The sequence below is a fragment of the Fringilla coelebs genome (genome assembly GCF_963513975.1).
Source record: "Fringilla coelebs genome assembly, chromosome: 5".
Classification (NCBI taxonomy): Eukaryota; Metazoa; Chordata; class Aves; order Passeriformes; family Fringillidae; genus Fringilla; species Fringilla coelebs.
In genome coordinates this window covers 7,393,499-7,421,220 of record NC_140033.1, presented here as the reverse complement: position 1 = coordinate 7,421,220, position 27,722 = coordinate 7,393,499, and the positions used below count along the sequence as shown (strand labels likewise).

The 27,722-nt window shown below is 41.7% G+C and overlaps 1 protein-coding gene across 1 annotated transcript in view; it reads left to right on the top strand.

The window, feature by feature from the left end:
- Nucleotides 1-23,172, top strand: part of FAM107B (family with sequence similarity 107 member B) — a 58,656-nt gene extending 35,484 nt beyond the window's left edge. The window contains exons 3-5 of the mRNA XM_084206331.1: nucleotides 13,857-14,040; nucleotides 18,075-18,228; nucleotides 20,176-23,172. Of these exons, the coding sequence (XP_084062457.1) occupies nucleotides 13,913-14,040; nucleotides 18,075-18,228; nucleotides 20,176-20,292 (399 nt within the window). The 5' untranslated portion in view covers nucleotides 13,857-13,912 and the 3' untranslated portion in view covers nucleotides 20,293-23,172. The remainder of the gene's footprint in view (nucleotides 1-13,856; nucleotides 14,041-18,074; nucleotides 18,229-20,175) is intronic.
- Nucleotides 23,173-27,722: the final 4,550 nt, after the last annotated feature.

The following is a 27,722-nucleotide window of genomic DNA, read 5'->3' as shown; positions in this document are numbered from 1 at the left end:
TAATGTACTGTTGAACTCCCATTGGGGAGACGGTGAAGGTACAGTATTTACACCCTGCTGAGCACTGAGGCTGTTGAGGAATACATGCTGTTTTAAAGAGGACAGATTTTGACAAATGGGTCTCTGTCTTATTATGAACATACTCAAAAAGAACGTGCTGTATTCACCAGTGGGATAGGAAGGCCCTCAGGCTCTCAGCTCTCATTCCAGCTTTTCAATGTGGATTTTTGTCTTGGAGTCATTTCTGAGAACATATTTACTAGTGCAGCTTAAAAAAAGCATGTGTTTAATGTGTCTCTTTTGGTCGTTGAGATGAGAAATCCACAGACAAATAACAAAAAAAGAAATATCACTGGGGACTTTAGTAATAACTTGGGAAGGAAGAAATTCATAAAAATAGGCTTGGGGTGAAAATAGCGTCAATCCTTTAGGCATGAAACTTCTCAATCCCTGGTGTTTGTTTTGCAGCACCAAGAAGCAGCCTCTGTGTTATTAACTCTTAACATCTTTCTAAATTTTATTCTGTGTATCTCTTAATCCATAACTTTGTACCTTGTTTTAAACATCATCAATTTAATTTTCTAAACTTCTTTCAGCAAATTACCTGTTTGGATTTTGCCTCTTGGTTCTAAAGCAAGCCTTTGTTCAATCCTAAAAAAAAGAGTGGTTAACATGAAATGGCTCCAAAATGTCTGACAAAATGCTGCCTATAATAGAACAAAGCACAGTGTTGTTGTAATTTATGATGTTTCTTATTGATTTGCTCATCCACAAAAGCCTGTCTTGCTCTCTCTGCATTCGGTATCCAAAATGTTGTCTTGCACTGACAACCACAGCTTGTTCCAGAGTAATTTAAGGCTCAGCAACTTGCTCAGCATCACAAATCCAGTTTTTGGTAAAGCTGAGAATAGAGCCTCTCTCTTCTGTCATGGCTCAGTTCCTCACTGTAATTGTGGGGCAGCTTTCCTACTGACTGACTGAGTCTCTGATGTGACCAAGCCTGTTATAATGAACAGTGCTACTTCAAATTTTGATGAATTCCCCTCATTCAGTAATTTTTTGCAGTTTTAAAATACAATTCCTCAGTGAATCGTGGCAAAATATGATGTCTAATTAAAAAAAAAAGAAGCAGATGTTAATATTGTACTTTGCAGTCAGGACTTCTCCACTGCTTGTTAAGCAAGCAGGTTGAGAAAGTGATGTGTTGTAAGATGAGAGACAACTGTGGTGTATGCAGGAACTTGAGCAACTTGTGTTAAAATGTTTGAAAGTGTTGTGGCATTTCATTCTGGTTTACTCAGGTTTATGGGACTAGTAACAGGTCAAAATTTTACAGTAAAGGGGCTTCCACCTTCTTTTATTTTTTAAGAAACTGTGCTCACATTTGCAGATCACCTTTCCCTCAATGAGGTGCAACCCCAGAAATTAGCAATGCATGAGATACCTACATAAATATCAATTCCTCTTTCATCCTTAGTCATAAACAAAGTTCTTCTAGCAAGTCCATAACATTTAGTCAGCCATAGAGAAAACTAGTAATTAATTTACTGATAGTAAGCATGAGAGTCAGTGCTTGAGCAATGTGACGTGGCACAATGTTTCCACTTGGTGTGCTGACTGTTCACCTGTGACCATTTGTTGGAATGCTTCTGCTTGGAAAACAGGGGCTGCTTTTTTAAAAGTCTTGGATGCCACATGGGCTCATTGGAATTTTAATTAAAAATTTCTCTGTGTGGTTTTTTTGTTTGTTTGTTTGTTTGTGTTTTTTTGTTTTGGTGGGTTTTTTTAACAGCTCATTTAGTTGTCAGGAAAAGGATGACAGAGCACCTCTTGCCATTTCTTCCTTTCTTCTACACATGTCTGAGACAGTGAGGTGATATTCTGCTGAGGACACTGCACGTGACATTTTTAAGGAGTCTTTAACATTCAGTTTATTGCCAACAGAGAAAGTTTGCTTGCCTGAAAGTTTCCCCTCTTTGGTTGCAGGCCCAGCAGGTGCTCGGAGCCCTCCAAGTTGTGTTTTCAGCAGCAGAACAAAGAGCAGGACTGGCTTCAGGCATGAAGAAGTGCAGCTGGCAGCAGAGGTTGTGATTGCCTATCAATAGGTATTCATCCTATTAATTAAGCTGCTGCTGTAAAACCCAGCTAGAGGACAGCTTTTCAGCCTGCCTGTTGTAAAGTAAGCTGAGTCACCTGTGAAATGATGTTAATAAGAGGGCTCCAAGGCTTGTGAGGAGGCTTTTTTTCAAGCCCTGGTCTCTTGGGGCTGGCAGCAGCCTCTTTCAGAGATGTGGCTTCCAGGCTCACTGTGAATGACAAATGGCACTCACTTCTCTGGAAGCTCTGTGTGCTGCTTTTGTGAACCTTGACTAGCAGGAGCCAAGCTGTGACCTCACACTGCTTTTGTTCCTCAGCTGTAGGCAAGTTATGATAAAGACTTTCAGCCCCTTTCTTGGCTCTACTGAAGTCTTGTTTTGCAACCCTTTGGGTTTTATCTTCTTTAAGGTTTTTCTTTATTTTTGAACATGAAGAAGCAAGCACGTTCTAAGCCTACTTGCACATTTTATTTTCCTTTATGAGACCAGTGTAAACTAGTGTATGACTCTTTGGGATGCAGGTGGTTTGTTTTAACCATTTGCTGGAGATCCTTGTAGTGCCTCTTAGGACTACTGAGAGTTTTTTTTCCTTGTTCAAATTATATAATTCAGTTCTTGCATTTCAAATTTAGGTACAGGTCAGTTCCATTTCTGTAGGACATACAGCAAGTGAGCTGCCCTCTCTAAAGCCCTGGAGAAGGATGTGAGGAGCAGAGTGGGACCCAGGTCCTGACAAACTCCAGCTCACCCTCTTCACAAGTGCTGCTGTGGAAGGACAGCCTGAGACTTTCCTCCAGGTGGTCTCTCAGGCAGAAAGGTAACAATTGTAGGAAATTCCTTTCCTGCCACCAGTTCATAAGCTCAACAAACAATCCTTTGTGGAGGCATTGGGGTCATCCTTCTAGTCTTACTCTTCTCTGCCTCATACTTGGAATTTGTTAAACAGTTCCTTTTTGGAGGCATTAGGGAGTGGTCTGTTTCTCTCTTCCTGAACCTTTTCAAGTCTTTCTAAAAAGACACGAAAGAGAAAAAGTTGACAGTAAACATCCTGGAAACAGTCCCACGTCACCACACACAACAAATTGTTCTGCCAAATTATAGCCTAAAACCTCCCTCTTCATGCAAAGCTTGTGTGACTGCTTTTGTTTTAGGTATTGACATTCTGGGATCCTCATTCCAGGGAGGCTTAGAAGGCAAAGACAGCTCAGTTGTGTGATAACACATCAGTCCTGCTCAGATGGAGGCTTGTTTCTTTAAGAGACCAACGCCCTTCCTGCGGAGCAGGGAGGCTGCTCCGCTGCCCTTTCATGTGCAGCCTTCTGGCTGATACTCAGCCCTGCCATGGTGCCACAGCTTCCTGAATTATGAGCTTGCAGGAGAAGCTGCTGATTGTAGCTGCTCATCCAGAGCACTAGTGAAAAGTCTCCAGATTTGACAGATGGGACTGTGTGTCAACATTTTTCTCCATTTTTGTTTTCTGTAAATTCCTGGGTTTCACACCTCTCATTCTTCCCATCAAGCAGCGAGCAGATGATGTTCCTCTCCATGCCCTGTGGCATGTTGTGTTGTTCGCTGTTGTATTTTAATAGTCATGTGTATTGGGCTTGGCTGTTCTAAGCCCACTTGTAGCTTCCAGGAGGCTTGTGCTGGCTACCATACATTCTTACACCCACTCAGTCCTTTTAAACCATGAGAGCATCGTGCTCTTGGTTAAGGTCATGAATAGGGTGTGGAACAGCCTTTTTAAAGAATTTCTTACTCTACCTCACTTTTGGAAGATTGGTCATCAGTTTTACTGGTGTCCTCATTTTTGCTTTTCCCTTCAGGTCTGGTTTTCCCTCCTTTGTAGTGGTTTCTTTTTCCACAGAGTTGCAGTGCAGAGCCTCATACTAAAATTTATCTGTGCCAGCTGAGAGTGGATAAAACAGGTCTGGGCAAGGAAGGGTGTTCTTTGTGGACACAGTGCAGGCTGGAATGTGGATGTAGTTGCCTGAGCCAAGACTAACTCCTTGAGGTGAAGGTTTTATTTCTTTCCTGTGATTAAGCTGGGAGTGTGTGTGTTTGGAGTAGCAATAGGTTTAAGGAAATTATTTCTTTTTGTTTCCTTTTGTCTGTTTCTAGGAAATCTCCCTGTGTTAAGAAATCAAAACAGAGGCTGAATTCTTGCTCTGAGCCATTTGTCACCAAAGAGAAGGAGAAAAAGCAATCTTTGCTAGTTCTGATTTTTTTTTTTTTCCTCTTAGGAAAAGGGTTTCTTCCTAGAAAATGAAAAGAACTTGAGTTGTTGAGTTGGCAGGTAATTGATACATATCTGCCCGGTCTGAAGAAGTACTTAACTTTTACATAACTACCTATGAGTCTGTTTAGGAAGCTGCCAAGCTGCAGTGAACTGTGTGGTTTTCATTATGTCAGTGTATTTAAACTTGTTGCAAATGGCCCTCTTTTATGGGTGGTTAGAATTCCTTTTAAGTTGTCATTCAGAATGCCCCAGAGAGGAGGAGAGCTATGACAGCTCAGCAGATCGTGCTGTGCCCTAACTCCAGGCAGGATGCTGCTGTGCCCTAAGGAACAACACGTGGCACGGAGCAAAATCTGGTTCAGCATCCCTGCTGTGCTCCTTTGGCAAGACCGGGGGATTTACAGCACTGGAGTAACTGAGGCAGCATGAGAAATACTTTGCTTGCTCCGTCTCATTTTTGATGCTGTAGCTCCTGAATGCATAACTACCTGATTAATGCAGAGATTTTAATCTTCTGACCCCCTTGCAAACACTTATTAATTGCACTCATAGATTTTAAATTTGTAGAACTAGAAGGGATAATTATGATCCTGTAATTTGGTCTCTCCGTGCAGCTGAACACAAATCTTTTACTAAATCACTGTCTTTACTCCCCTCACTTCAGAAGTGTTCTCCTTGTTTAAGGAATTTGTTTTCTAGCCTCAATCCCCAGTCATCAAAATTTCTCACAGTATTGTCAGACTTGTTGCTTATGTGATTATTAAGCTGGTATTAATCTTCACTTCTTAAAAACTAAATGAGCAGAGCTGTTAAAACATCCTCAATATAGGACACATTCTCCCATTTACAGATGTTCCTCTTCCATTTGCTTTTTAACTTCCTAATTTCTTTTTAACAAAGATAACTTGTTTGCTGTGCAGTTTGTTTTCTCTTGTTTGTCATGTTTACAGGGTTGCTAAGTAACTTGCCTCTTCTCTTGCTCCAAATTTTCTCACATATATAAAAGGTAATGTTAACCTTTTTGGCTTGTATCTGATATAAACTTCTGCCTGGTTGGATATTTGCTAGGACCCTCCATCATCATCATCCTCACTATGATCACAGCATCCAGAAGAGGATTGCTGTTCCAGGAGAATGTCTTGCACCCTTTGGTCCTGGACATTGTTTACCTCACTGGGGCACGCATTAGTCTTTAATCTTTCTCTCTAGATCATGTGAGGAAAATACAGAACAAGTGGAAAAACAACCACTACCAACATGTTCCGCTCTTCCCTGGAGGGATCTTGCTGAAGTCCTGTGAACTAGACTTTAACAGCATTTGTTTGAGGTTCACCAGTCTCCTTTTAGGTATCTCAAGTCAGATGTTTGAAATGTTTGCAGTCTCCCAATTGATAAGAGGCTGCTGGCTGCTCTGGATTTCCCCCTCTCCCTCAGAAATACCTGTTTAATGTTAAACCTTTTGTATTTGAAGAATCACTATTCTCTAATGCTGATGTTTGCAGAAATGGAATGACTTAGAAGTAAGACTTCCTGCTGAAATTGTGGGGGATTTAGTATGTTTGCTCTTTCAGTTCAGCATTTTTGTATATAAACATAGATTTGGGTCAGTCTTCCCCCTTCTCCCTCCTGAGTTTTTTTATCATGTTCCTGTTTGCAGGAAGTCCTTTACCACTGGGTGCCACTGTTTGATAGTTCTTAACATTTGCTTCAATGAAGCCCTGAAGAAACTCTCCCCTCGCTCTTTGGACTCCTGATTTTAAATCAAGGCTCAGTTTTCATGCAGCATCCAATGTTTCAATGTAGTAAAACGTGTTTCAAACAAAGTTGCCCTTATTTTTAATTTAGTGGTCCACACGGATGGGTCTGCAGCATTGATGGTGCACTGTAGCTGCAGGGAGTATAAACTGATCTTATTTGCTTTTCTGCTCTTAAAATCCCTTTAAAAAATGTGGCATTCCAGAATTGCATGTGAATCACTGTTGACCCATGTATAAATAAATTGCTTGTTACCTTTAGGGATTAATCTAGTGGCAAACTGTGCTGCTGAGTGTCTTTCCTAAGAGGCATAATTTCAATTATCATCTCCTGAAAATCATGTTACTGCGCTATAATTACCTGTGTAGTGTTTTGGTGGAAGTTTTGTGTATATTCAGTTGTGTGCCTTTGCCAGTCATGATTTATTCCTTTCAAAGGACTGACATAGAGGAGAGGACAGCAGGGTGTGCATGACGTGCCATTGTTCTGCAGGAGAAAAGCACTAGAGTCACTTAGGGCCTTTTGGATGAGAGGTGTCCAAACCACCAGGTCTCCATCAGAATGGCTTTCCACATCCTCAGCCCTGGCTTAGGATTTGGATAATCACAGGATCCTGAGCTAAATGAGTAGGGGGAATATAAAGTCTTGAAGAAATATGTAGGGAATTTAGGAAAGACAAATGATATAAGATGCACAGTGTGTTAGTCCCAGACTGGAACCATGGTGTTACAGTGGGTGGATCACAGACCAGGATTTAGGGAAGATGAGTGCTGTTCAGTGTGCTGCTCTTCATCCTGTGTCTCTCTTTTCTACTGCCTGTATTACAAATTAAGTAGATTGTTGCAGTGAAAGTCAACATCTGAGTTTTGCTGTGTCTGACAAAAAGGGGATCTTTTGGAAGGTGTCCTTTTCCTCTCTCAGTATTCTTAAAGCACCTTGTGTATAGACCTCTTCTTACAGCAGGAGGGGAGAGGCACTTTCTGTCTTCTGCCTCTCATTACACAGCTGCATTGACACTTCTTAAGTGTTTTAACCAAACAAGAGAAGTAAGAAATCCAACTATTTAGAGCTGATCCTTTCAGCTGCTTTGAAAGGCAATGGCAGAGAGCTTCCTAGCAGATCTTGCAGCCTGAGGAAAATTTCTTTAGGATTAATACAAATTCTTCTCATTGAGGTTTTTAGTGGAAGGTGTGAGGCTGTCCTTAAGGCTGTTTCTGTCTTCTTGCATCTCTTTTCCAAGTAAACTATAGATCAAGAGGAAGGAGCCTGTTTGTCCTCACCAGCACTGCCCTCCAGGCCTTTGCCTCTCTGGGGGTCAAGGCTGTTCCCTCCACACCCAAGACTTGACTGAACTTCAAAGCCCTGGAACAGAGGTTGCCTGGTGCTGTTTAAATTGAATGGGAGCCATGAGCAGTTCTTTGCGTTTGAGAGAGTTGTAACACTGCCCCAGATCTTGCACTCTGCCTTCCTTTAGGTGTCAGTGCCAATGCAAACATCTTTAAAATGACCCTCTTTCTTCTGGTTTCTCATTTATTGGATGTTTTATCTGTGCTTTGTTGATGTTACTCTCAGCAGTACTTAAGGGAAGAAAATGAGTGTTAACTGGATTTCCTTCAGATTTTGAGTGGGTTAGGTCATTTTAATATTGTCTTAAGTGACAACAGGAACAACTTCAGGAGCCAGCAAGCTCCGCTTCTTTCCATATCCTTGACATCACTGAGATTGCTTTGGGCTGCCCTAATCAAGTGAGCCTTGTTCCTGAGAGAATTCTATGTGGTCTGCCGGTCTTTTGGCAGCCGTGGAACTAATGAAGCCATGATAGCTTGTGTCAGGGGAGTGCTGTGAGTTAAACTGTCGTGGCATGGGATGGACAGAACTTTGTCAGCCTTGGGATGGGATGTGAGATTTTGAAGTGCACAACAAGAAGAAGCAAGATTGCCCTTGCAGCAACACATGGTAGTTTCTAAGATGCTCTTCTCTTTCATGTGTGGAGATGTAAACAAAAGCCAGATGCCTGCTAAAGGGTTTAAAAGGTCCATGATGTTAATTTTGAAGAACAGTAATGTAGGAAGTAACCTGGCAGCAAGATAGTACTCAGTGGGAAATCCCAGGTACATGCTGCCCTGAATGTGTTTGATTTTGAGGCAGGTGAAGACACTACTCTTCAGATCTTCCACTAGGAAGTGGCAGCCTTTTTGAACAAAGAACGAGGGGCTGGGAGGAATTGCAGCCACCAGGACCTCTCTGGTCCTCCCCTCTCCCTCCTCAGGCAGTGTAGCTGTGTTCTGCCATGGCCCAAACTCCATCCTCCCTTTCAGCCACAAAAGACTGTGAGTAAGAGACAAATTCCTTTGTTGCTGTCTGGCTTAGGCATCTTGGCTGGGAAGAGTATTTTGTATTCTGTTTTCAGGAACTCTTCCTTTGAATTAAAGGGCGAACTGTGAGAAGTTATTAATGATATCTATAATCAAGGATTAATCAAGTAAATCTCTGTAGTGGAGTGCCTCTTACTGCACTGGGAGCATACAGATAAAGGCGATCACCGTGTGGGCTTTCATGTGCAAACAGTGCTGAGGTGCTGCCTGCAAAGCACACTCTGCATTTAAGCAGCTCTTTTGCTTTCTACCCAAACTGGCTGATGCAAGGTGGTGCTTGGTCATGTAACATCTGAGCAGAAACATGCTGAAGAATTTTTATATTTTTATTTCAATTCCTCTTGAAATTGGAAGGGAGAGAGTAAAACAACATTTTCTTTTTTGTTTTTTTTTTTTCACAAAGAATGCCTTTGGGTTACTTGTAGCAAACTGCAAGTCTGCACAGTAGTTTAAAAAGCTAAAAATGTAAGTCTTAAAACAAAGTGTTTGATGGTTTACAGTACAGCCCAGAACAGATGTTAAAGCTTTTTCAATAATAAAATCTTCAGGAGGTATTCAATGTTTCAGCTAGTGCTCCTGTGGAAGATATTAGTTCAAGAATTTATTAAGGCAAAAAGGAAATCACGTGAATTTAGTCCTAATGTAACTTTTGGATCTAGTATAGTCTATTATTTTCATGTCCATTGGTATTTTTAGGCATTTATTTATCTGCTTTTTAAGGGGCCTCAACTCTACCTCTGCTTTCACAGCTGGAAATAATTGTGGGAATCATTTGAAGGGTGAAAATGCCATATATATGTGTAATAATATAAATATATGGTGTCTCACAGGAATTTTTATATTCAGATTCCATTTGTAGAGGGTGATTTTTGGTATGAAGAATATCAGATAGAAAATAAATGCAATTCCCTGAATGCCATATAAACATGAGAGGGTTGGGGTTTTTTTTGGTTTTGTTGGTTTTGATTTTTTGTGAATTTCTTTCTCCTGTGGAAGCCATGGGAGCCCTGTTGTAGCAAAAACTGGCAGCTGCTGAATCCTTAACCTGGCATTGTTAAGATATCTGTTTAAAAACACTGGTACCTGTTTGTAGTTCTCTTTATACACATGTTTCCAGTGTTACTACCATTAAGGGACTTTTGCTGGAAAAACCCTCTGTAGATAGAATAAAAAATAAATAATATTGAAACCAAAGGTATCTGCTGGACATGTTCCCCCGAATGTGACTCACATTTCTGGCATGCTCTGGTTTGGTTGTATCTCTTCAGCAGGACCAGATTTTGCAGGGTCTTTTCTGTTTTCCCTGAACTTGTGCTCCAAGGAAATTAAAATAAGAGTTCCAAGTATGTGAGCAACTTGGTCTTGGTTCTTCAAGGCTGAGATACTTCTTGATTACTCCAAGAGCATCTTTTTGTCTGGAAACATTAAACTTCTGTCTGGGAGGATACTTGAAGTAGTTTTTCTACAGAGGCATTTTCTGTGTCTAGTGAGATGTTGAAATTGCTTTGCAATTGTTAGAGGAGTTAAAATTCCTCTTCCATTCAGGATCCCCAGTTTATTCTTTCTCTCTGTGGATCAAAATCCACATACACCAAAGAAGTGGTGGACAAAGACTGTGTAAGTTACTCAGGCACGACAAATTAAGGTAGATAAATGCTTTTGTGCTGCTTGTGCAGTAACAGCTAATTCAGCACATGCACTGGGAAAGCACCTGCCAAATTAGTGGGTGTATTAAACTTGAGCCAAGCTCAGCTAAAACATCCCCTGAATCCAAATCTCCTTTATTTGGAGCGAGGTAGTGAGGAAACACAGCCATGGATTGTGCATTCTCAGTCGATCGTGGAGCAGCAGATGGTTAAAAGGAGCCTCTCGGATGCTCTTCAGGCAGCATATTCCTGCTAAGTGATTATTTGGATTATTAATGTCCCACTGTAGCACCTAGTGATGATCTGAAAGCAGCTTTATGGGCTGTGACTTTTGTGGTGATGAGCACTAGAGACTCATGGAATTAATAATGTTTTAATTGTTATTGCTTGAACATTGATTAAACTTGTTTAAGGACTTTTAAGGGATTCTGTCATTGAGCTTGACTGGTTTATTGGTATGAGCCTGAACCTCAGAATGAAACTCTGGGGATAAACTGCTCTGTTCCTGTCTGCTCTTGGAGTGGTGAATTCTTTGTGCCTCAGTTTCCTTTTTATGTACAACTTGCCTGTGCTTTGTAAATGTTAGCTTTGACAGGGTGTGGGTAGAGATCACCTTATCTTAATTGTATTCTTTGCATATAACATTACACAGTGACTGTGCAGGACTTTGTCAGTGGCCACCAGCCAGGCTGAGGTTTGCCAGGGGTGTGAGAGAATTCACTGAGTGGGATCTGGGTGCCCTCTGTCACTGGCTCTGTTTGGAAATCCTAGTTGAAGTCATTTGCAGCTTAACCACACATGGAAAGACTTCTCTTCCCAGGAGAGTTTTTATTCATTCATGTTTGCTGCTAGTAGAGTTCATGTTACAGTAGGAAACCACGATTCCTGACCTCTGAGTTGAATACATGTTTTAAAAATAGTTAAGGGACAGAAGAAAGAAGAATAAATAAACTTCCCTTTAAGGGCTTGCTCAAACCAAATCGATGTACTGCAAATTACAGCACCGCACTTTGAGAAATGATTGAATCAAATTGTTTTTCAGGGGCTTGTGTCAAGAAAATTGTACATTGTTTATGGCAGTTGTAGAGTAATTCTGCATTTTTCATCTCCACCTAAGCAAACAAGAATTATCTTGAAGAAGCAGCAGGTTATTTTTGGATTTACTTTAAAAGAGAGCTGTTGATGATAAATGGCTTCTGGAAGACTCACAGGTCCATCAGTGCAACTGATAGAGGAGTAAAGCAAAACAAGTATTTACAGAGAAGGTTTATTTTGGGTGGAAGCTGGGTATGTAATATTTGAGTTATTTTAGATGTGATAAGCCTGATGTGAACAGTGAGGAAGAATGAACTGTTATGTCCTTATGTAAGAAAAGACCTGCAGCTGGTTTACTTACTGTCTGTGCTAAAGAGAATAGACCTCTACATATGTTAACAGCCTGATGCTGTGTGGTGTTGAGGGTTTTTGGGGGGTTGTTTTTGGTTTTTATATGGCATGCTATGGAGCAGTAAGGGATCTGAGATGTGATTTTTGCCAAGGGCCCCCAGGATGGGCTGTGGTGGAGGCTGAGGGACCTGGGCTGGCTCAGCCCAGAGCAGAAGTTTGGCAGGACCAGCAGCAGCCCCCTGTGCCTGGGAGGTGCCTTCCAAGGAGATTGACCCAGGCTCTTCACCAGAGGGCATGGCTGGAGCATGAGAGGCTGCAGGCTGGAGTTGAAACAAGAGGTTCATGGAGGTGTGGGGAAGAACCACTGTGAAGAAAAGTGAGGGGCCATCCACAGAGGCTGTGTAGCCTTGGGGATCTTCAGGGTCTTACTGGGAAATGTCCTGAGCAACCTGCTCTGATCTCATAGCTGTTCCTGCTCTCAGGAGGAGGCTGAATTAGAAGTCTTCCAAGCTTCTTGTGACCCATTTTCCCGTGATCCTGTATATTTGGCATGTGTGGGGATAGCTGGTTGCTTGATTGAAGCAAGGAGGACTCTGAAGGGGTGACAGGAGAAGTTTTCTTATTGCATGATCAGTGTCACTAAGAGGTTTCTGCCATGTGCAGCAATACATTTCCATAGCTTTGAACTCTGGAATTTTATAGTCATTTCAGAGGTCCCCGTGAGACCTGACACTCCCACAGAATTCAAAAATTCTCTATATGAACTTGCCTTGAAGAACTCATGAAGGAGCCACCATGAGAGCAGCTCACAGTGGTGAGCTGTTTCTCACTGAAGCTGCTCCCTAGAAATTTGGTGAGATGTAGCACCAGCAAAACACAGTTCACATCATCCAATCTAAAAAAGAGGCTGAAAGATCTTTGCCAGGTCTGCTGGACACGTTCAAATCTGGAATGCCCTTCTTGCATCTGCTGAAAACTTCCATGTTGTTTTGTTTCCTCACCTGCAAGCAACTGCAGCTGGGTGATGGTGGTACTGTTCAGTTTTAATCTGCTCAAGTATTAAGTGAAAATCTTTCTGCCATATCAAGTGGATTTGATCAGACCTGAGCAACAGGATGAGATTCCTACTGAAAGAAAATAGTTCAGGGATTAAACTGCAGCTGAACATAGGTTTTATAGCCCATGGGTTGAGACAGGAAGGGAAGGGCTGGTAACAATGGGATCTGAATTAAAGCCCATATTCAGCTTTTGCTGGAAACAGCACAGCAGATCCCAGTGATTCTCTGGTTTGTTGTGTGGCCCCATGAGTACAGTGTGCAGCATTCAGCTGTTCTGCCAGTCAGGAGAATGGAAGGCTCTTGCCTTTTCTTTCTTGTCCCATTGATTCATCTCTGTAAACCCACATGCTGTGAAGATTATTTTTGGGGTCTCTTTGAGGGGCCAACATTTCATCAAACTGACAATTGCAAATTCTGCGTCAGGTTTTCACAACAGTGAAGAGAGACAGAATTTCCCTGAACATGCTTTGTTTTGGATGTTGGTCATCCTGTGCTTTTTAATGGAAAGGGGTATGAATGGTGACATATGAATTATTTGAAAACCATTGTTTACTTATCAGCTGTTGATTAAAAATGTTGTGATTTGATGAGTAGATAAGTTTTCTATAGCAGGATAGGAAAGTACCGCTTTTCCAAATTAAATAAGTCATGAATTCATTGTCTTCAGGCCAGTGGATTTCTGTGGTTTTTCACTGGGTAGAATGCAGCCTTTAAAGAGCAATCTCACCTACCTTTTTTCTCCTCAGCTTTGCAACTCAGAAATCAGTTCCCCATCACAAAAATTGCAGATCTGGCCATTTCCACATGGAAGCTTTTGCTCGATACAGTTCAGGACTTGCTTATCCACAGAGGTGTTTTCCCCACAGCTGACATGACACTGACAGCACAAAATGAGACTTTGCTTTTGATACACATTCACAGTATTTAATATAGACAGCATTTAAAATGTCTTTAGGGTCTCAGTACTACTGATTCAAAAATGTTTCATCTGAATAGGCTTATTAAAATCAATAAGGATCTTCACACACTTAAACTAAATTATTTGTCAAGTTCTCAAAAAGGGGGAAACTCTTGGTTTCCAAGTGTCTGGATGAAGGCTGTTGGAGATGCCATTGTTATAAAATTTCTGCCTATTTAAAAAATGCTACTGATGTTTTCTCTGAGAGCCTTTACTTTGTACAGACAAAACTAATCCAGCAAAATCATGACTGATGCCAATGTAATATGCTGCCTTTGTTGTTTAGGACATCTTTAAAAGGCCTTTCAGTGTAGATTCATTACAGTTTTTCCCCATATTACAGATACTGTGAACAAGGACGCTGAACCCAAAGATCCATTTCCCATTCCAAGAAAGATTATGGCTGAACCAGACTACATAGATGATGACAATCCTGAATTGATTAGACCTCAGAAATTAATTAATCCTGTGAAGTCATCCCGGAATCATCAAGATCTCCATAGAGAGCTGCTTATGAATCAGAAAAGGTAAGAGTCTAAAAATCACTTGTGCCACCCTCCCACCCCAAACACACAACTGGAGTTTTGGTTTCATCAAAATGGTGTTGTCCCCAAAACCCAGCAGGCACTTTTTATTGATTCAGATCTTGTAAATTGAAAGACTCCTTTTCTTAACCATGGCGTTTATTTCTGTTTGAGTTTCAGTGCAAAAGCTTGCTGTAGAAGGCTTCTCATTTTGTTTTTCTAAATACTCAGAGGGTCAGTTTTGAGAGGAAGCAGTTCAGTTCTCCTCTATTACATTTCATATGAGTTACTTGGCCACTGTCATTTGTCTCATACTCTTAATGTCATCAAGTATTTGACAAAATTTTGCCATCAACAGTGGGATGATAAAATCTGTGAGCTTTCACCATTCCCAGTGCACTGAGTTTATAAGGCCATTTCTCTTAAATCAGAGAAATAATGTAGTTTATTTCACATGCAACTGTTCTCTACTTATTTGATCTGTCTCACAATGCACTGTGGTAGTCTGGGGCCGGCTCTGCTGCTGCACAAGTGTTTCTTTGTATGTTTTGCAAATGCTGCCTGCCCCTCTCTGGGATGGGATGCACAGCTGTTGCTCTGTATATTGCTTTTAGAGATGTAAACAGCCATGTCTTCATTTCATCAACTTCAGAGACACAAGCACTTGGCCCAGAAATAGCTGAACTTTTATTAATAAATCTCTTCAGAAACAGAGAAGTCACTTAGAAAACACATTAAGAAAATAGCCACCAGACCACCTGGTGAAGGAAAAGGCAGAAAGCCTGTTGATGCTGCTTTGTTTAATCCAACAGAAACCAACTATGATAGCAATTGGTGATTTGTTGCATTGAAGACACCCAGAATGGACTTTACAAAGGCAAAGTGTGGGGATCTATGAAATAGAAGTGGAATAACAGTATTTCAGAGTGCATTTGAGCAGAAAGCTGGTGGTAGTAGTCAATCTGACTTTTTGAGACCTAGGACCTTGATAAAGAAGAGTAAAAAGCCATGAATTTGGCTATTCCAGCACCAGTGGATTTATGTATTTGGCAGGAAGCATCACATTATGGCAGTTTTTCTCTCTCTTTTTTTTTTTTAATCCTTTAGCATTGTAGTATTTTGAGGGGAGAAGGGGTCTTTTTATATGTAGTAGCAAAATCCTCACAAATGCTGGGCTTAGAGACTTAATTCTAAATGAATTGCATACACAATATAGCATTTCTTTAGTGATGAAGAAGGAGAGATATTTTACAGAATGCCAACTGAATTGGAAGAAAGTGGCCTAAATAGGTGTTTGTCCTATTTTTCGTTAATGGGATTAAACATCAAAGTCAGTTCCTGGCACCAAGAAGTTTATAGTCATTGAAAGAAAAATAGTTGAAGTTTCCTGATGATCTTAATCTGGAGGATGTGGAGGCTGCAATAAATTAAGACTATTTTTTTTTTCTTTTAAGTTTATGAAAGCATAAAGCACTTTTAAATAGTATGGAGTTCTTTTCTTCTAGAAAAATATCCTATTACACAGAAAAGTTGTGCAGACCTCAATACCCTCTCTTCTCTTATTGCAGTTTTGATTAACTGCAGCTGATTCTTATTTATTGGTGCAGAAATAAATACTTTGAGGATTTTCACCAGCACAAAAATTGGTATCTTTTAGAGGAGGGTTAGTCTTCTGTGCTTTGTGTCACTGCACCAGCTCTGATAGAAGGCTTTTCAGTAATGTAGATATTAGGCTCTGTTCTGCTTTGTTACAGCAAACTTTCAAGTGTAAGGAGGACTTTCAGTGCTCTTACAGAAGTCTGCTTAACATGCTGCTTGTTTTGTTGCAAAGACTCAATGTAGACATCAGCAGCTTCACTTTTTGGACCCATCAGCTCTGAACAGCCAGAAATGGATGTTGGAAGATGTTAGTACTGGTCCAGTCATTTTCCATGCCCTCTGTGAGCACTGTCTGTCAGGTCTAGGACTGGTATCGTTATTTACTTGCAGAAAGGGTAGTTGTTTTGGGGAGAAAGAAAAAAAAAAAAAAGAAAAAGGATTCAGGTGATTCTGCCTCAAGCACTGGTCACTTAAATTGTTTTTACTTACTAGGAATCAACCTCAGCTCTGCAGAATATTGGTGCTCTCCCTTCCAGAGGTTTTAGCCCTGTCAGCCCTCACTTGTGTTGTAACACACTTTGCTTGCTCTATATCAAAGCCTTAGGATTTGTGATTTAACCAGAACAGTCACCAGGACCCCAGTTAATCCAGGATCCACCAATTTGTTGCTTTTCCTTTTTACATAACAGTGGAAACGGGATTGACTTTATAGTTCTGTTACAGATCTGCCACCCCCACCTGATGGGACTGAGGGGTTGCATTTACTTGTAGCTTCTGTGGGTTGCTTTTGTTCCAGCACATCTGAACCAGTCTGTGCCTCTGCTTTGTTTTGGTGCAACCTCAGTGAGAAAAACAGCAACAGTGATGTTACTTAGCAGCTGCTCTCTGGTTTGTGGCTGTTTTGACTGCTGATTGCCAGTGTGGAAGCTTCCACTGACTCTGCTCTCACCAATCCAGTAGTAGTAGTAGTAGTAGTAGTAGTAGTAGTAGTAGTAATAGTAGTAGTAGTAAAAAATTACTTCAGTTTTTCCTTCCTGATTTCGCTTTATGTGCTAAAATGTAATTAAAATAGCATGAAACATAAAATATGAACACAGTCTTGTAGCTTCTGTTGCACTCAGGCCATGAGATCTATTATGAGAAATAGGGAACAGCATTTGGTGTTGCTAAATATTTGATTTTGCTGTCAGGGTATCTACAGGGATAGAGTGTTGCATAATATATGGAGTCGTTCCTAGATGCCACCATAAAATGGCATTTTAATGTTTTATTGGACATGCTGTCAGATATGCATATTAATGAATAATTAGGCAACCACAGATGTGTAGCAAGTAGGAAGGGTAAAAATATGCTTTCTGAAGGCTTATTCAGGTTATTGAATTTCCTAAAGTTGAAATAAAAAATGGTTGATGTTAAGCTTAACGCTGGATGCTTTCACATAATCGTCTTCCCAGGAAAGACAACAATAACAAAGACAAATTTCAGATCTCTCTGCTCTGCTGTAAGTGATGCTAATACCTGAATAACAGGGAGAGCTTTGAATCTTATAACAAATTCTGAAACCATCATAGCGTTACAGAGATAAAAGAAACAGCTGAAGTCACAAAAATAAGTAGGAGTGAGTATCCATGTGTGTGCCTGTATAAATAATGTCATACATCTTCCCAAGGAGTGAGCTTTCTCATTCCAGAGTAGCTGGCTTGGAAAGCAATTTGTGCTGAACAGGCTCAAAACATTCTGTTCATGTAGCACCTAAAGGCTCCTCAGAGGGGGAATCCTCCAGGCTTTGTCTGGTCTCCAAGGTGATGGCAACTTTTTTGTTCTTGATTTTTGTTGTCTTAGGCTCTTTGTGATGTTTGGTGTAGCCTGGGAGCTCTCACTGGAAATAGCTTCACAGCCAGGCGTGGGTAAAGCTGTCACATTTTCAAGGAAAGGAGAGAATCCATGATTTCCAGGAGCGGTGGGACAGACCACTTTTTACTTTTGCCTTTGCAGACTTCTATGGGCAGAATAGTCTGCACAGGACTGTCTGAACTCAGACCTTCAGAGTTATCAGGCACCAAGCAAATTCTTCTTGTCCAAAATTTGTTTCTAGCTCTGATAGTGTCTTCATTTGTGATGGTTTTTTCAGTCCATTCTTCTGGATTCAAGAGAATACAGTAAAGGCTAAAGATGAAAGTTAATTAAGTATACAGGAGAAATACTGGCATGCATATTAAAGAGAAATATCTTACAAGCTTAAATTTTAGCTTAGGGTACTGGTTAGAAATCAGGCAAATATCTGCATGCATGTTTTTTCCTTTTATTTATTTATTTATATCCCAATTTATCTAAATAGGCAACTACTTGATTTTAGTAAAGCTGTCTGCAATTGTATGTGAATTCCTGCTAATTGAAACTGATCTCTTTTTTTCTCCCTGCCCCCATGTAACTTGAAGGGGTCTTGCACCTCAGAACAAACCAGAGCTACAGAAGGTGATGGAGAAAAGGAAACGAGATCAAGTTATTAAACAACAAAAAGAAGAGGAAGCACAGAAGAAGAAGTCAGACCTGGAAATTGAACTACTGAAACGGCAGCAGAAACTCGAGCAGGTAAGATGAGGAATAACATTTACACAACTGCATCTGAGCTACTCACCTGAGGCTCCCTTTGTAGACAGAAAAGAAGCTGCAGCCAATTTTTTGGCATATTTCCCCTGGTTAAATTCAGGTATTTCTTAGGATAAGTCAAATCATTTAATTACCTATTGTCACTTACTGTATAGGAACTGCTTATGGGGTCTGCCTTTGGTCAAATGAATCCTGCACCAGCCAACAGGAATGTGTGTGGAGCACTGGTGCTGTTTAACCATTGAAACTGTGGTGGTTTAGTCAATTTTTGTAGTCTAACTATGATCCACTAAGAGTGGCTGTTAGGCTGTAGTACATCAAAATTACATGTAGTGAATTAAAACCAATTGATTCTCCTCGGTTATGTTTTAAAAGATTTTTTGTTGTCTTAAAGTGCGTGTGCCCTTTGGTGTTTTCAAGTGAAAGAAAAAGTCCTCAGACCCTTTGCATGGAGATGATGTGGAGTTCTGGAGTTCCTCATAGTGAAGCTTTTTGCCAGGCACAGGACCAGCAAAATGTCTCTGTGCCTGGGGAAGCACTTTGTGTGCCTGAGAGGAAATATCTCTACAGTGAAACAGCTCATCAGAGAAGTCACTGAGCATCAAGCAATTTTAAGATAAATTAATGCTATAAATAAATACTTTAAAACAGTACCTCCTGTGTTTCTCAAAAGAAATCAATTAAACCAAATAATTGCTGTTAAAAATTGCATGTAATCCAATCATTATAGGTTTCAGGGTTTTATTATAGGTTGGGGTTTTTTTTGTTTTAATTAGGTTTAGAAATATTTTTGGAGAAAGCTATTGTATTTTTAAGTGTATCATCCTGTCATTTTTCTTATTTCTCTTAAGGGCCCTGCTTGTGGGAAGATTTGATTTGAAACTGAGCCATCCAACATAGATTATGTAGATCAGAAAATTCTGTTAGAAGAGGAAAAGGCTGCCCATGGAAACAGTGCTGTGACTTTATAGACATCATAGGAATGGCATTAATTGACAACATGACTTGTGGAGGGACATTGTTCTGATTTATAGAAACAAGGCATGTCCCTTGTCAGTGAGCCAGAGACAAAGGAGAGATTATTAAGGTGTGCTGTACGTGGTCCTCATTAATAAGGGAGACCTTGGTCTGATGAAAAAGAAAAAAACAACAACAAATCATTTCAGGCACTTTCATTCATTTTCTAAAGGGTTTTTTCCTCCCTTTCTGCCAGCTGATCTGCCTTCCCTAAGGATGGCTAAGCAATCCATATTCTGTGCCATGTGTGAGCCTGTGCTGGGTGGGTACTGCAGAGCCTTGCCACACAGAGCATTTCCATTCCTCACATGGAAATTTCAAGTGTCTGCATGGGCAGGAGCTCCCACTTGGTTAATAAAGGCAGTGAATGGCTCTCAAAAATGGCTAAAGGCCAACAAAGATTTTTAGGTTTTTATTGCTTTTTGTGATAGACAAACCAGATACTCTTAAAGAGGCTCAAGTTAGGTACAGAACTTCATACCAAAACATTGAGAAGTCAGTTCTGCAGGTGTGCTCAGTAGTAGCTGTTCACAGGTTCTCCCATGAGGCACATTCTTCCTTGTTCTGTTGCAAAAGCCAGAGAAGGGAATTACTGTTGTTTCTTTAATGAAGATGTCCAAGAATTTCTTAAAAAAGGCTTCATCTTGTTCTTGTACTGGGCTTGCAGAGTTTTTGTCTGTCTGGCAAAGGTGACATCTGGAACAAGCTAGAGCCAAGGATTTGAAAAGATTTATTGTTTATGAGAACAGATACTCCCAAAGAAAAGCAATTTTATCTTTTCCATGAGACAAAGAAAGGAAGCAATTTAAAGAGTTTGGCATGGCCAGTTATTGAAAGCTTTCGTTTTTTTGTCTTGCATTTCAATGATGTCTTTTCTAAACTTTTTTTTTTAACATGTGATTCCCTTTTAAGCTGGAACTGGAGAAGCAGAAGATACAGGAAGAGCAGGAAAATGCGCCTGAATTTGTCAAAGTCAAGGGCAACTTGAGGAGGACGGTCCAGGAGGCAACAGAAGCACCAGACTCCTAGAGCTAGAGCCTGCTTAGACTTCCAGCTTTCCTGCAGAGAGAGGCTTTTGCAAGTTGTCTCACATTTGCCCCTCAAGAGGGAAAATAACAGCATCAGCTGACACTTACTGAAGATGAGATTTTTAATTCCTGGGACGTGTGGATTAAAAAGACAATATCGTAAACTGATCGACTTGCCAAATACAGTCCTGAGATCAATGAATAAAGAGTGTCTTTGTCAGTTCAGTGTCAGGGACCAGGCTGACATGCTTTCTCAGAGATTTGAACCAGGGATGCTAGAGAAACTCCTTCAGTGTTGCACTGCTTTAACTCTTGTGATCCTCCTTTAGTGGAAATACACAGATCATATTTTGCTTTAAATCAGAACAAAAATCCTGCTGTTATATCAAGCTTTGCTGAGCAGGTAGATGTCCTCCATCTAGACCTACAGCTTGTGTATATCCCACAATAATGTGTGTTTAGTTGAAATTTTTATTAAATCTAGGAGAAAATGAGGTGTGCTGATTACTGCTGCCCATCCCCTCTAGGACAGGTAGGTGTAGGCACGATGAGAATGCTTAAAATTCACCAGCAGTGAAAAGTTAAGCAGCCTTAAAGCCTATTTCTTGCTGTTTGGCATGTAGAATTTGGGCTATGAAAGAATGAAAATCTGATGATCCTTTCACAGGAGACTCCAGAGGCTGATTTGTCTCTGTAAACTTACACTGCTGTGTACTGTGAAGTCCTACCTGTGAATTTACCTCTCAAAGCAAAATTATCTGTCTTCTACTTTTCATGTTTTGAAATCCCACTTGCTTTGGTGTTGTGGCCTTTCTCCTCCAAGGACATGCTGAACAGAGTATAGTGTTAACACATCACTTGGTAGTGTTTGAACTCATTTGCTGGAGCTGATCTACCATCAGTTCCTGCTCTCTGCTTGCAGACACATGTTGCAGTTTCTGCAGTAGAGAAGTGTTTAAACCAGATCAAACCAATTACTGGAATCTACTGAAATGGATTTTTTCCCCTAAAGTGAGGCATAAAATGAAATTCATTTTATCCCATCCTTCATTCAGCCTCAAGAAAGAAGTTTGTTACCACTGAGACTTTGGGTCCAATTCTGTCATCGTCTGCCTTTCCACAAGTTGCCCCTGTGACTTGCCATTACATAAAATATTGCTCAGCTTGCACAGGGATGACAGAATCTGATCCTTCATGCTTATGACTACTAGTTATCCAGGAAAGCCTGGGATGAGGAGTGGAGAACAGATTGCTCATGTAGGATTATAGAATTGGGTTCTTACCTGCTGTGATTGGGTGCAGCTGTATCTTCACAATGTGGGGAGAAACCCTGATGTTCCTTGGTCAGAACAGTCCTAGCTCTCACTGACACTGTGTTCATACATACCTGCTGAGGATCTAATCCCTAGCTTTTGCCTTAGGATGCTAAACACAATAATTTCTACTTTGTAATTACATTGGACATAACTGAGAACACTTTTTATCAATATCAGCAGTGGCATGTTTGTATTGTAAAGATGTGGTGGAGGGTTGTTTGCTTGGTTTTTATAGTTCCTTTTGCCTTTCCTATAAGTATTGGACATTTTAAATACAATTTCAGATTAGCACTGGGGGCAATACACTCACAATTAGAAATGTTTCCTAGATACAGACTTTAATTTGTTAAGATACAGGCATTTTTTTGTGAGGACATAATCAGATTGAGGGTAAATTGAATTGTGATAAGCATATTGCCATTGATTTAGACTTGCAGTGTGACTCACGTCTAGAAGATTAAATGTGAAGATGGTCTAAGACTGTTCAGATTATGGACATACAAAAGACAAAGGCCAAATGTAAGACTCTTCCATGTATTATCTCAACAAAGGAGCACCCTGAATGCTGCAGGTACTTCCCTCTCTTCTTCCCTTCTCCTGGCAAGAGAGGATCCTTTCTGGCAATACATGATTCCAGCGCTTGCACTGATTGTTGTCATGTTGTTGAGACAGCACACCATGTCTGAGACTTCTCCACCCCACTCATGCTTCATCTTAGCTGTTCCCAGCCTACCAAATATCCTGCCTCTTGGTTTCAGCTCCACATTCACCTTCTGCTCAGTATGGAAAAGTCTAGAAGTGAGTGAGGAAACCTTCCTCTGGCTTGAGCAGTCCATTTGGTGTTAACCATTTCCCCTTGGTGATCACGGCAATCCTACCACACATTCACAGTGAAATGAAATTGGTGGCAGTGGGACTGGTGGGGGACAAAGACCTCCCCTGTTTGGCTTCAGTGGCTGTGTTGGATCTGGCCCTCAAGGCTAAAGGCAGCCTGCTTTCTCCCCAGGTTAGCCTGTGATTCAGGGTAGAGTTTCTCTTTCTGAAACACAGGAGGTCAGAAAACTCCCTTGTACATACAGCATGAAGTGGGGTTTTTTTTGGTTTTTTTTTTGTTTTTCATTGGAATTAACTCTCTGTGTGAACAGAACATCGATATGTGTGTTAGAACATCTTGAGTCCTGCTAATCCTTTAGCCTAGGAACCCCAGCCACCTTCATATCAATTTTGACAGGAAAAAGCTTATATTTGAAATCAGGATTGGGCAACCCTTCAGTGGGTAGCCAGTTAGTCACACCACAAGTGTCCTGTGCAGCTACTCAAGTAAGAAACTGCTTGCAGTGAGTGTAAGCAATTCCTGCTCTGCCCTCCAGCTCTGTGAGTTTTGAAGCAATCCAGCGAATCCTTCAGTGATCTGAAAATTGCTCACTTACCACTTTGTACTTTTTTAAAAACTCTTGCTTTTGATAGTATAGTAGTAAATTTTTTAGCTTTTTTGTGGCTTTAACATTCTGTTAATATCTGCACTTGTTTGAGTGTACATATATAAATATATATAAATATAAAAAGGGAGCCTTAATGGATTTGTTTTCATAATTTAATATTTTTTGTATTTGCTCTTATATAATTGTTTTTAACTAAAGGTATTACAAGAATGAGGGTGGAATACTTAGAACCAAAGTTATGCTTAATAAAATCTACTACATGCTTGGTGTATGTGGTGGTGTCTGTCATATCCTGCCAAACACAAAACCTTGGGGGCTGCACTGAGATATCCAGATTGTTTAAAATTCTGCAGTGTGGGGGGAAGTATCAAGATCATTGTTGACTCTTGGTTCCTTAAAACCCTGCATCCCTGTTTGTATGTGCAAAAGTTGACAGAAGGAGTTTGCTGTGTTTCTAAACAGTATTATCCTTCAAATAAACTTGATGCTTGAAGTTTTTAACAGGACTGTGCAGCTGTTCAGGTAATGCAAGGTGAGGCAGAGCATGAAGGAAAACTTCTGATGGGAGTCAAGTAATTGTGGAAATCATTCCCAGTCAATCCTTGGAATTATCAGCATTGCAACAGCTCCATTTCAAATGGGAGTGAGAAGAGAGTAACAAGCCTGGTCCTGGGTTCAAGTCCTACAATGCTCCTTTTAATTTAGTCAATGCTCCAACGTGTGGTTCTAGTAGGAAAGACTTGGGCATGAGAAAGAAGGTGCAGGCAAAAGGATTTGCTGGGTTAGGGTCAGACAGCTCAGTGCAAAGAGCAGAATCCTGTGCCAACAGCAGACAGGGAAGGCAGCAGGGGATGGGCAGGGCTGGAAGAGGTGTGTGCCATCAGCTCTGCGCAGAGATCCGCAGCTCGCGCTGCTGAGCCCTGGTCAGCTGGGCCGGTGACAGTGGAGGGGGAGCTGGAGAGGAGCATGGGGTGAAATGAGGTGGGGGAGGAGGAGAGCAGTGAATTCAGAACAGATGTCAGGAAATGCTTTTTTCCTTCAGAAACTGCTCAGCATGTGGAATGGGTCCTGGCAGTACTGCTGATGCAATGGTGCTGGAGCCGCTCCCGGAGCTCTCAGATGTGGGGGAGGTAAAAAAGAACAGAGTTAATAAGGGGTGAGTTTCTATGGCCTGCTGGAGATATTGCCCTGTGCTCTCCTACCTCAAGTGTAGCCAAATGTGTTTTGAATTATCCTTCGATATTTCACTCCAACTCCAGAAGGAAAATGGTGAGGGCACGTGATCTGCTTTTGTAGCATGTCCAGAAGAAAAGATGATCCTCCTTTTGTCTGCTTTTTTGGATTGCATTGAGCTAATAGGTTCTGTCATGTGGCTTTGCAAGCACTGCTCCACTGGGGGCTTTGCCTGTGCTCCTGTGGCCATAGGCAGAGGGGTTGTGTCATGCCATAGCTGTGTGGAAGGAAGTACCTTGAGGTCCCTTAGCTGCTCTTACAGGGTCTGTGGATAGTGTCTGTAACCTGAAGTGCCTGGTGGCCCTTGCAGTGACCAGTGGCACTTAAGAAAATAACTGGAGACCAAAGAGCTGCTGCTGTGCAGTTTCCATAGGAACTGATGTTTATAGGGGGAAGAATGGGAGGGCAAGTTGGGTTCTCAAGGCTTTGCAATAGAAAGAGCACAAACACTTGATGAGATCTGGAGGAGTGGAAATACAAGATACTTTTCCCCTCCCCCTGCCAGTTTAAACTGTTTGAAATCTTTCATCTGTCAGAGTAAAGGTTTGTTGTGCTGTTGTCAATATTAAGGACGACTCTCCTCAATGGAAGTGGTGGAAATGTGGCCAGAGAAGTGTTTGGTGGTGGTAACAGAGCACAGATGTCCTGCCTGTCACTCCAGTGCTTGTGCTCCACAGCTTATGCATTGCTTCAGACCTAGGGGAGGGCTGCACTGGGTCCCTCCCATGGCCTGCAGCGCCTCTCTGAGCTTAGCAGGGACTGCTTCTGTTCTCTGGGCTGATTTTGCTGAACCTCAAGTACATGCATTTGAGCTAATCATTCACTCTTCCTTGCTAGCAGAGCAGAGCAATCAGCCCTGTGGAGTGTATTGCCTTCCTCTGACTGTGGAGGAGCCCACAATGCCTGACTCACAGCGAACATTGCCTTGCAAGGATTCTGAAGCCAGAAGTTCAAATGCCACCTCCAAACCATCCCACTCTTTTTCATGGAGTTTTGTGCCCCAGGATAGATGAGGCACTGGATGCCTTCAGTAGCTTTGGCCCTTCCTGTCTGTGTGGTTCCTGAGGTGATAAAGAGCCTGTCCCTGCACTGTGCTCAGCAGCCCAGGTGCTTGGAGGGGACACGTGGGGGGCTGCAAGGAAGGGACCCGCCCCAGGCCAAACACTGAGCAGCAGGAGGGGAGGTGGCATCTCCACGGTGGTGTGAGGGAAGGAGGAGGATGTGAAGCACCTCCAACAGCCAGAATCACCCACTGCTACAGCCACTGTTAATTATCTAAGTAATCATTTTGGGAATTAACTTCCATTATGCACCCAAGTCTAATCTCTCAGGTGGACGACACGAGCAGTTTAACACAGATTGAAGGTGGCACATGGAAACTTCAGCCTGATTAGATGGGAAGGAGGAACATGTTTCCTTCCCCCTCTTCAGCTATTCGGAAACAAATCTTTAATAATGCAATGGAAATGCCAGGTCTGCTTTATTGTGCTCAAAAATTAAGAGTGCCCAGAAAGCCCAAGCCCCCGAGTGGGGTTCATTTAAGGTAAGTGTTGCTTGGTACTGAAAGGCAAAGGGAGCTGCCTGTGGAGTCAGGACATGGCAACCCAGTCCATCTGAAATGGCCTCCCTGAAGGAGGGTTTGTGTCCATCTGGTTATCTGTTCTTTAACTCTTCCTTTGGTAAATGAAGCCTAAAAGATTCTCTAATGAAAAGCTGATCAGGATTTTGCTTTCATCAGTAGCAGCAGAAAGAGACCCCTTAAATTTACATTGTTGAACCTGTCCTTCATCATTGTGGTTTTGGGTCATAAGGGGTGATTTCTCTGATGTGCAGTTTGATCTCCTGTCACTGCCCAGCTTTGTTTTGGTGCTAATCCTTTCAGTGAATTCTGCTCCATACAATTTCAGGGAACCACCTTCATGAGCTGAGCTCAGCAACAAAGTGGATTTGGGGAATTTGCTAAGCCCAGTGGGCCCCAAACATCACCACCTCTGGTTTGCTGGGGAAATTTTACTCTCATTTCTAGTACAGATAGAATTAACTTCTTAAATACCAAGGAGTAAATTCTCTTCAAACAGAGATCTTGCATTTTTTATAATTTTTTGTTGTAAGGGAGTTGCTTCTGCTTTATGCCAAGAACTCTATTCCCTGTGTATTCAGAAATTGTTGAGATAGCCAGGCAAGAGGTGAGCTGCAAACTAGCTACAGGCCCCTCTGCAGTTAGAGCCACTCAGTGTGATGCTGGAAAGCAGGGCTGCTGTCTGGGGAGGAAGAAGGAAGAACAGACAGTGGGAAGGCAAGAGCCTGTCTGATGAAGATTTCCACCTTGTAGGCAAACAGCAGCTCTGAGGATGATGCACGCAGCCTGCGTCTGTGTTCACATCTAATGTACCCTGTGCCTTTTTATTTCCCCTGAAGCCTCATTGTGTTTTTGATTCCTTTCCTATTGTTTCCTTTCACCCCAAGCTCTTCCTGCCTGTTCAGGCCTCCTTGCCTTTGGATTATTTCCCAGGGCTGGTTTGTAATGAAAGGCATTTGATTGATGAAGAATCCTTGGGATGAATCCTGAAATGGGTGTTTGAGGCTGACTGCTGCAGTGTGGAGGGAAACCCAGCCTGAGCCCTTGGTTTGTGGGGAGTAGAGATGGGAAATACTGGGTATGCAGGGACCAGGAACAGGTGGGAATAAAAACTCTTGAGTGGCTGTCTGACAGAGCATAAATGAGAAACCAGTATAGACATCTCAAAGCCCTACTTAAAGAGGAACATGATGAGAAAAACTCTGTGGGGGTGAAAAGGAGAGTGGCAAAAGTTTGTTCCTTGATTCCTTCTCTACTGCCCCTGACCTTGTGAGACCCCAGCAGGAATGCTGCATCCAGCCCTGGGGTCCCCAGCAGAAGGAGGACATGGAGCTGTTGTAATGGGTGCAGAGAAGGCTACAAAGATGCTCCGAGGGCAGGAGCATTCTCTCCTAGGAAGACAAGCTGAGAGAGCTGGGTTTGTTCAGCCTGGAGAAGAGAAGGCTCTGAGGAAAACTTATTATGGCCTTCCAGTTCCTGAAGGGGTCTTACAAAATTGAGGGAGAGCAACTTTTAATGTGGGCATAAAGTCACAGGACAAGGGGGGATGGTTTTAAACCAGAAGGGGACAGATTTAGGTTAGATGTTAGGAAGGAGTTCTTTACTCACAGGATGGTGAATCACTAGAACAGAGAAGTTGTGGATGCCCCATCCCTGAAAGTGTTTGAGGCCAGGTTGGATCTGAGCAGCCTGGTCTAGGGGGTGCATCCCTGCCCATAGCACCGGATTGGAAATAGGTGATCAATAAATTCCCTTCCAACCCAAGCCATTCTGTGATTAGCAAGAAGCCCAAAATACAGAGAAGCAATGCGAGAGCAAACCCAATTGCCCTCCTTAAAGCCATGAAAAGCTTCTTGGAAGG